Source organism: Labrus bergylta, chromosome 2, assembly GCF_963930695.1.
Source record: "Labrus bergylta chromosome 2, fLabBer1.1, whole genome shotgun sequence".
Taxonomy (NCBI): domain Eukaryota; kingdom Metazoa; phylum Chordata; class Actinopteri; order Labriformes; family Labridae; genus Labrus; species Labrus bergylta.
This window is the reverse complement of record NC_089196.1, coordinates 36,178,111-36,187,621: the sequence shown is the minus strand read 5'-3', so window position 1 is coordinate 36,187,621 and position 9,511 is coordinate 36,178,111. Positions and strand designations below refer to the sequence as shown.

General features: G+C 42.6%; 1 protein-coding gene across 1 annotated transcript; it reads left to right on the top strand.

The window, feature by feature from the left end:
* The first annotated feature begins 3,256 nt into the window (after window positions 1-3,256).
* Window positions 3,257-5,264, top strand: LOC110004881 (natterin-3-like). Its single transcript, XM_029282913.2, has 2 exons — window positions 3,257-3,347; window positions 4,000-5,264. Exons 1-2 carry the CDS (start codon window positions 3,257-3,259, stop codon window positions 5,076-5,078), a joined length of 1,170 nt encoding a protein of 389 aa, XP_029138746.2. The 3' UTR covers window positions 5,079-5,264.
* Window positions 5,265-9,511: the final 4,247 nt, after the last annotated feature.

The window sequence follows — 9,511 nt, the reverse complement described above, 5'->3', positions numbered from 1 at the left end:
TTGGAGGGACGAGACACACCAACTTTTGTCCAGTATTTGTGGTTTTATCTTTTTTTATTGAAAAATGATGAAATTTGTGTATATGGAAAAGAGGATGGGTGATAAGAAGCAGCCCTGTTGGACCACAGTTATTAAAACAATGAAAAGTATATACAACAGTAAAGCTGGGTGATTGATCCATTAAAGACTTTTGTTTACCCTTCTATTAAAGCAAAGTACTGTTTCCTTTTTTTTCTCCTGTCTCCTTCATAGAATCAGATCGAAATGACAGTCCTAACATCACAGTGAACTTATCAGTATGGATCCTCGTCTTGTGACTGTGGCTACGTTCAGACAGCAGAGGCTGGTCAGACAGCGGAGGGAGGTTCAGTCGTCTGCCGTCATGTCACATGGAGACTCTTTCCTGGAATGGGTGACCTGGAACAACTCTCTCCCAAACAATACAGTTTCTATTGACATTGATTATGTTGGTCGCACTGATGAGGAGTGTGACTGAAGAGCTGGGTATCGTCAGCATAGCAGTGGTATGAGAAGCCATGAGAGCGGATTATTGAACCAAGTGAGTTTGCGTATATGGAGAAGAGAAGAGGACCAAGCACTGACCCTTGAGGTACCCCTGTGGATAAGCTGTGCGCTTTGGACACTTCTCCCTTCCACGACACTCTAAAGGATCGCCCAGAGAGGTAGGACACGAACCAGCAGAGGGCAGATCCTGAGACCCCAAGTTCAGAGAGCGTGGACAGGAGGATTTGATGGTTGACTGTGTCAAAGGCAGCAGACAGGTCTAGCAGTAATAGAACTGAGGACTGACCTGCAGCTCTGGCAGCTCGTAGCGATTCTGTTACTGACAGCAGTGCAGTTTCAGTAGAGTGGCCCCGCTTAAAGCCTGACTGATTTGGGTCAAACAGATCGTTTCTGGACAGGAACTCAGAGACTTGCTTAAAGACTGTGCGCTCAAGTATTTTTGACAGAAAGGGCAGAAGAGAAACCGGTCTGTAGTTTTCAACCTGGGCTGGGTTTAGTGTGGGTTTTTTGAGCAGAGGGGTGACCCGAGCTTGCTTGAATGCGGTGGGGAACACACCCGTTGACAGAGAGGAGTTGATGATATGCTTAAGTGCAACATTCAGTGGAGAGGAAATGGTCTGCAGGAGGCTTGATGGTATTGGGTCCAGAGGACAGGTGGTGGGCTGAGAGTCTAGCACAAGCTTAGAGACTTCATCCTCAGTCAGAGAGGAGAATGAGTCGAGTGAGGCACTTTTGGTTGGTGCCTTTGGGCTGAGTTGGTCAGGCTCAGAAAACTGGTTACTGATGGTTGCAACCTTTTCAGTAAAATACGAGGCAAACATGTCTGGTGTGAACAGATCGGAGGGTGGAGGAGGAGGTGGTTGAAACAGTGAGTTAAAAGCAGAAAATATTTTTCTTGTTTCTGTGGCATTGCATATCTTGTTCTGATAATATGTTGTCTTGGCCGTTTTCAGGCTGGAGGAGAATGAGACAAGTCTTTGCTTATAGTCACTGAGGTCAGCGGACGGTTTAGATTTTTGCCATTTTCTCTCTGCTGACTTCAGCCCTGCTCTTTGCTCTCTTATGACTTCAGTGAGCCATGGACTGTGAGTGGGTTGCAGATCGAAGACTTTTCATATGAATACACAAGTATGAGGGAAGCAGGTCACACACACACACACACACACACACACACACACACACACACACACACACACACACACACACACACACACACACACACACACACACACACACACACACACACACACACACACCACAGTTTCCACCATTCTCGCTGTTTATTACAAACTACACATCAACCTCACCCCGGTTTTAAAGCTACCTTTTTATCATACATGAGCAAAATAGTGTCCTAACCTCATGAACCCTCACGTTACTGTTGAGTTACGAGGCAAAGGTAAAACAGGAACTTGGTCACAGACATCCGCAAGTGACTTTGCTCCTCTAGTGACTTAGCAACACAGTATGTCTGGTGGAGCAGTGGTTAGAGCGCGTGCCCCATGTATGGAGGCTGTAGTCCTCCAAGTGGGCGGCCCAGGTTCCAATCCGACCTGTGGCTCCTTCCCCACATGGCATTCCCCTCTCTCTCTCTCTGATTACCGACTCTATCCACTGTCCTATCTCTCTCCAATAAAGGCCCAAAATGCCCAAAAACAAATCTTAAAAAAAAGAGAGAGTGTTGATTCTGTAGTTAATGTTTGTTTTCATCTAGTTTCACATTGTTTGTCGATGACAACATATCGACTGGTGCCCCAGTTGATAATACAAGTTGTTATGTTATTTGGTAACTCCATAACTGATTAAATATAACTGTTAAAGAAAATCTGTTTTAAAAAAAAACACGATTTGTCAAACCAGTTTAAAATTCTGTTGAGCAGCGTAGACACTGGAGGAGAACAAGATCAGAAAATCACACTGAACCTACTTTAGAGATTGTTAATCATTACTGTTTAACTGTTTGATATCAGAGCCAGTCAAAGTAGTTAAAGGATTGGTTCACCAACATCGTGCGTCACTCATCTTCCCTTTATAAACCTGATGGTGAGCAGAGCTGCATCAAAGGATGGACACAGTGATGGTGAGTACTTTTGATTTTTCTCTCAGGATCAGTAAGTGTTGGTTGGATTAGTGAAACTGTAAATCTGAAGCACAAAGGAGTATGATTTAAGAATGTCACAGATATCTAATGGTCCTCTGAAGCTGCCTGAGGGGAGCAGCTGAAATGAGTGGTGAAGGGGATGTGAAGCGTCCTCAGTGATGCAGACTGCTTTCCTTTCTGCTGCCCGCAATTTAAAGTCCTGACAGTTGGGCTTGGGTGCTTTCTTATAGATAAGTCTAAATGGTGTGTGGAGGACAGGTGGTGGTCGATCTCAGTGCCTAGGTACCTGAAGACATTGACCTGTTCCACCACCTGCCATTCCAGCATGATAGGCCCAGAGAGAGGCTGTGCGGTATCAGGGGTTCAGCCCCCCCCCACAGATTATTTGATTTGTATAGATGGAAAAGAGGATGGGTGATAAGACGCAGCCCTGTGGGACCCCAGTACTTAAAACAGTGAAATGTATATTCACAACAGTAAAGCTGGGTGACTGATCCATTAAAGATTTGTCTGTGTTAATAGCTCGGCACTGTCTTCTCCAGTCTTCTTTAGGAGTTGCTTTAATGTAATTTTATAAACTTCTGGTAACTAACAATGACTTTGGTGTTTGGATGTTTGTTTCATCTACAGATGAAGCCGACCGTGTTGTTGCTGCTGGCCCTGATGGCTCTGTCTTCAGCCAGTCCTCTGGACATCAGTAGCAACACAGAACAAAGAAATGGTAAACATTAACCATCTTTATAAGATAGGACAGATGAAGAGAGACAGGAAGTGTTGAGAGGAGAGAGAAGCAAAGATCGGATTGGAATCTACGGTCGCTGCAACGAGGACTACAGCCTCTGTACATGGGGCATGCGACACAACCGCTAGGCTATCTGCACCCCCATTTATTGTTAAGAAAAGTATTGTTGGTAACAATTTCTTTGTATCATCCTGCCCTCTGTCTGCATTTGTTTGGCTTCCTGGCTTGGCAGACAGTAGGCGGAGTCAGGAAGGCCATTAGTCAAACTGGGTACACCTGAGTCCATCAGGACTCTGCTTATAAGTGGCTTCCACTCTAACTTGTGTCTGTCCTCTCTTTCTCTCAGACCTCCACTAACTGGTTTGCGTTTGTTTGCACTCTACAACACTACACTCATCCATACATTGCATTCATGACTGATTTGACTGATTTACCTAATTATGATTGTTTCAACTTTAGTTTGATAATAAATGTACTTCCTTTAAACCTTGTTTCATGTGTGATACCCTTCCTTTGTCACTTACTTCGAGCCAGTTCGTGACACATCTCTCCAAGGTAACCTTTCACTCTTTTTTTTACCCTGCTATTAAAGTAAAGTGCTGTTTCCTTTTTTTTCTTCGGTCTCCATCAGATCCAATTGGCAGTCCTAACATCACAGTGGACTCATCAGTTGAACTGGATCCTCGTCTTGTGACTGTGACTACGTTCAGACAGCAGGACGAGGTTCAATCCCCCATCGTCATGCCAGATGGAGACTCTTTCCTGGAATGGGTGTCCTGGAACAACTCTCTCCCAAACGATGCAGTTTCTATTTACAATGATTATGTTGGTCGTACTGATTATGTCTGCAAATACAACCGTCACGCTGGTTTTTATTCCCCTAGTAAGGGTACTTACTGCTACTATGCCGACGCAGGGACAGAATATACTGGTTTCCCGTTTGAGGTCCTGGTGAACAAAGACAACTTTGAGATCCTGGAGTGGAAGGATGATTCACGTGGTTCAGTGCCCAAGAATTCAGTGATAACCAGCCCTGGAGAGAACATATATGTAGGGAAGAACACATATGGACTTGGTAAGGTTGATACTCATAAAAAACTCCTCTACTTGCCTTGGAATGGTTATGAATATTCATACAATGACTACCAGGTCCTGACCATCAGTGAGAATATAGTCAAACAGGGGATTGACAATTTCAGATACATCACTGATGAATTAGATAAGTTAAAATATCCCACAGAGATCATGCGTGTGTCCACCCTCAAGAACCTTGAATCCCACCCAGTGCTGAGAACAGACACCATCTCAAAGACGTTTCAGGTGGCTCAAAGGTGGGACTTCAGTTATTCTATCATATCTGGGGTTAAAACAACTGTCACAGTCGGCGTCCCCTTCATTGCTGAAGGAGGTATTGAGATCAGCTTTGAAACAACATTCCAGTACTCCTTGGATAACACTGTAACAGAAAGTATCACTGATACTGTTTCTGTGCAGTTCACAGCCCCTCCTAACACATCCTGCTCTGTTAATATGATGCGACATAAGAACAAGCTTACCATCCCGTTCACTGCACGCCTCAGACGCACCTATGGTAACGGGGAGATCCACACCACGTCCATCACTGGGACGTATAGTGGTGTTCATGTTGGAAAAGTTGAGGTGGTGCTTGATAAATGTGAACCTCTAGACATCTCTAATCCATTTGCATGAAATGTAAAGTCCAACATTATGATTGAAATGATTTATCAGCATGTTTGATTAACTTCCACTTTTTAACAATGATGACACTTTGGCCCAGAGGCAAATAAAAGCAGTCTCATAATCTGAATATGATTATAGATCTGTGCCTGTGCCTGAACTTGAATAAAATCACATGATGGCATTTTAAAGTCCTCCTCCGCTCTGAGTTTTCTCTTTGTCTTTTGTTTGGATGTTAAAGCCTCACTGTGCACAGTGAAGAGTTATATCAGGTGTGGGGTTTACTCCTCTGCTTTAGTGGAACGTTTTGTCTTGTAGCTTTGAACAACATCAGCCTGATTTGAACGGGGGGTTTTGTGAGCCGCCATTACATTTAAGACAAGATTAGATAACATGTTATCATCCGTTTGCATGGAAACTTGTCTTGCATTACAAGCTCAGAAATCCTCACACCCCATTAGATCACATCACACTCAAAAGACCGAACATAAAAACAGCATAAGTTACATTTAATTTCACAGTTCAGGAGTGACATATATAAATATATAATGTTAGGAGATTGTCCATGAAAGTGCTCACAGTCCATGTGCAACCCAGGTTGGGTACGTTAATGATTGGGAATGTGTGGGGTGGGGTTTGACCTGCCTCCGCTCTACGGTTTGTTCAGCAGTAATATGTAGTGAGGAATGAAAGAGTACTTGTTCCTCTTCCAGTCTGGCACCCTAAAACGCCTCCCAGAGGGCAGGAGCTGATACTCCTCATGTAGGACATGCAAAGGGTCGGAGGCTATCCTCCCAGCCAGTCTGAGGGTGTGCTTAGTGCAGCTCATGAGGAAAGAGCGCTCAATGCAGTGACCCTCCATCTTTGATCACATACCCAGGAGTCTTAGTGTCCTAAATGCCAAAAAATGCATCACATCTAAGTGCAATCACGAAGATCCATGAGGATGATTCAGGTGCTCCTTTGGAGAGAATAACCTCTGTCAATAGAGGTATCCAACAGCTGTTTCTTAAGACTCCAAAATACCACTCACATATGGGCAGATTGCAATACAAATTAGAGTTTAACACACAGTCCAGGTCATTACACAGGCATTCAGTCAGTGAGGGAAACAAATCCAAAAATATTAGCAGGCTAAAAAAAGGGCAACAGTCAAAAATCAGACAATGGTCAAACCCTAGAAAACTTTTCTGTGGACAGAATTCTGGGACAAGGTGACACGATGGAGCATGCAACAAACTGGCAACATGAGGGACGCCACTGGGTTTAAATACACAGACAGTTGGGGCGCCGGCAGCCTAGTGGTGGGTGCGTGTGCCCCATGTGTGAGGGCTGTGGTCCTCTGGGCAGGCGGCCTAGGTTTGGGTCCAACCTGTGGCTCCTTTTCCACGTGTCGTTCCCCACTCTCTCTCTCCCTCGTTTCTGACTCAGGTGACGCAGGTGAGTACAATCAGGGCGGGTAAACATGAGGAGCACGATCTGGAAGACAGGACAGAAAGTACAAAATAAAAAATGACGTGACATTAATGCTAAAATAAAAAGACAAAAAGAAAACATGAGCTTATGTTTGTGACGGCCCTGACCATGGTGTTTTGCTTGGTGGTGTTGATGTTATTTTATGTTTCAGAGTTTTGGCTCCCTCTGGTGGTTGGTGGTGGTATGCCTGCTGGTTGCTAAGGAGACCCTGCACACCTACCTGTGATTGCAGATGGGCACTAAAAAGTAACAGTCCCTTGACTGTTATGGCCTAAGCGAGCTGGTCATAACAATGTTATTTGACGGACGGAGTCATGTTTCATTTATTTGGAGCCCATTCATATAAATTCCAATGTTGCCAATGTTTTTTTTGCAATTTTGTCCGTGTGTTTGATGCTTGATTTTTAATAGAATAATTTAAAAGTTTAAGGAAATTATATGGTTTTGTCGACTTCTTCATGCTGGGACATCCAGCAGGCATTGGGGCGGTTTGTAGTTAAATGTGAAGCGGCTGGGATGAGGGTGTGCTCAAACAGGCGAGATTGGAGATTTTCCCTTCATGACATCACAAAGGGCAGTAGCCCCTCCCGCAGGTGGGTGACACTCCCACAGCTAGGTGTTTGTTCTGCCCTCTGAGTCTGCCTTCTCACCGTAAACAATAGGACATGGAGCGAGAAAGTACCAAGTACACCCAAGCCCTTTCAGAGAGGGGGCGTGGTAAGACACAGCTCATTTACATTTTTAAAGGTACAGACACAGAAACAGCCTGTTCTGAGCAGGGCTGAAATAGAGGGGTTTCTAAACATGATCAAATACAGGATCAGATTGGATTTAGAACAAGAAACTTCACACAAGTTTTGAGGAGCTCTGACACTTAACTTAACTGAAGAAGAGGAGGAGAATATGTGACCTTTAAAATATATTATCATTAATATGCCGATATATGGGCTGTCAACAAGAGGATTACAGGACATCGTACTGGAAACATTTATGTTCTACTTTTATTTCAGTGACTGTTTTCTACAAACCACATCAACCAGAAAAGAGGAAACAGGGAGAAAAGGGTTTTTACAATGTTTTAAATCTTTTAAAAAAATAAAACAAAGAAGTTGAAGATGTGTCCTTTGAATGCATCACATAAATATTTATTTTATTTAAAATATATTTAACCAGGTGAAACCTCATTGAGAATAAGAATCTCATTTACAAGAGTGGCCTGGCTACGTGGGGCAGCAACAAAATGTTACAGACATAAAACACAACAGATTAACATCTCCTGAGTCACAGAGCAGAAAGTCACCAGTCAGAGCATCTACAACCTGAAGCATCTGCATCCAACACCTTCAATCTGCTTTTAAAAAGATTTTAAGAGACCAGCTCCCAAAGACACAGATCCTCCAGGAGATTCCAGACCGCCGGAGCGGTGTACTTAAAACTCCTTTTTCCCGTTTCAAGACACACTTTGGGAACAGATAACAAAAATACGTTTCGTGAGTGGGTTGCAGAGCGAAGACTTTTCATATGAATACACAAGTATGAGGGAAGCAGGTAAAGTATTTCATCACACAGTTAGGAAACTGTTACTGGTTACAAGTCTACTGCAGCATGGAGCAGAGCTCAACCAAGAACACACACACACACACACACACACACACACACACACACACACACACACACACACACACACACACACACACACACACACACACACACACACAGAGGGAGAGAGAGAGGGAGAGGGAGAGGGAAAGAGAGTTGCAGCAGCAGAAGACCTGTGTGAAGTCAGACGAACAAACACAGACTGAGACCTGAAGCTGTTTGTTTAGTTTTTCAAAATAAATGTCAATAAATGCTCAATTACACACACTGAAGTATTAACAGTAGTTGCTGATTGTGTGTGTGTGTGTGTGTGTGTGTGTTTGGGGGGTGACCGACTCTACCAACTGAGCCACAACCACAGCCATCAGGTGCTGACCCAAAAAACCCTAAACTGTGATTGGGCTATAGAGGTGGAAGTTGTGTAAATAAACAAAAAACTATTCTGGGTTACTTTTGGCTGCTCGTAGTTTTCTTTACATCTCATAACGGTTTGGCTCCGTGCCTCTTGGTTCACGATGTTCTGGAGAGCGTCAGAGACAGTAAAGTTTGACAAAAGTGCACAACCACACACACGTGTCAGGGGTTTCCACCATTCTCGCTGTTTATTACAAACTACACATCAACCTCACAAAGCCCAGTTTTACAGCTACCTTTTAATCATACATGAGCAAAATAGTGTCCTAACCTCATGAACCCTCACGTTACTGTTGAGTTACGAGGCAAAGGGAAAACAGGAGATCGGTCACAGACATCTGCAAGTGACTTTGCTCCTCTAGTGACTTAGCAACACAGTATGTCTTAAAAGTACATTACAATTGTTACAATATCTATGTAGCATGTTATCTTTTTTATACTTTAAATTGCAAATAAATAATTGGCACATATATTTCATAAGGCAGATGCATAGAAAAGTAATGCACACTGCTGTATTATCAATGAACTAACTGGCAATTTTTCGAGCCCAAAACATTGCCAGTAAATTAATTTTTGCAAGTTGCAATTTTCTAAGTACATTAAATTGTGACTTGTGAACAGACCTCTTGTTTCTGTGTCATTAATGAATTAAGTGCAGAAGATATAAATGTTTCCATTATCTCCTGTGAGGAATTAATATTAATAATATAAAAATAATATAATAATAATAATAATAATAATAATAATATAATATAATAATATAATCATAATAATAATAATAATAATATAATAATAATGTAATAATATAATCATAATCATAATAATATATAATATAATGATAATATACAATATTATAATAATATTATTATAGGAATTATCTTTACAGTCTATGTGAGGAAGTAGCCTTGACATTATTGTGTAGTTTGCCACCTCTGAATGAGTCAGTGCCTCATGAG

Coding starts and splice junctions, on each gene's coding strand:
- LOC110004881 (XM_029282913.2), top strand. CDS start 3,257: ATGAAGCCGACCGTGTTGTTGCTGCTGGCCCTGATGGCTCTGTCTTCA. Junction 3,348..3,999: donor CAACACAGAACAAAGAAATG/GTAAACATTAAC, acceptor GGTCTCCATCAG/ATCCAATTGGCAGTCCTAAC.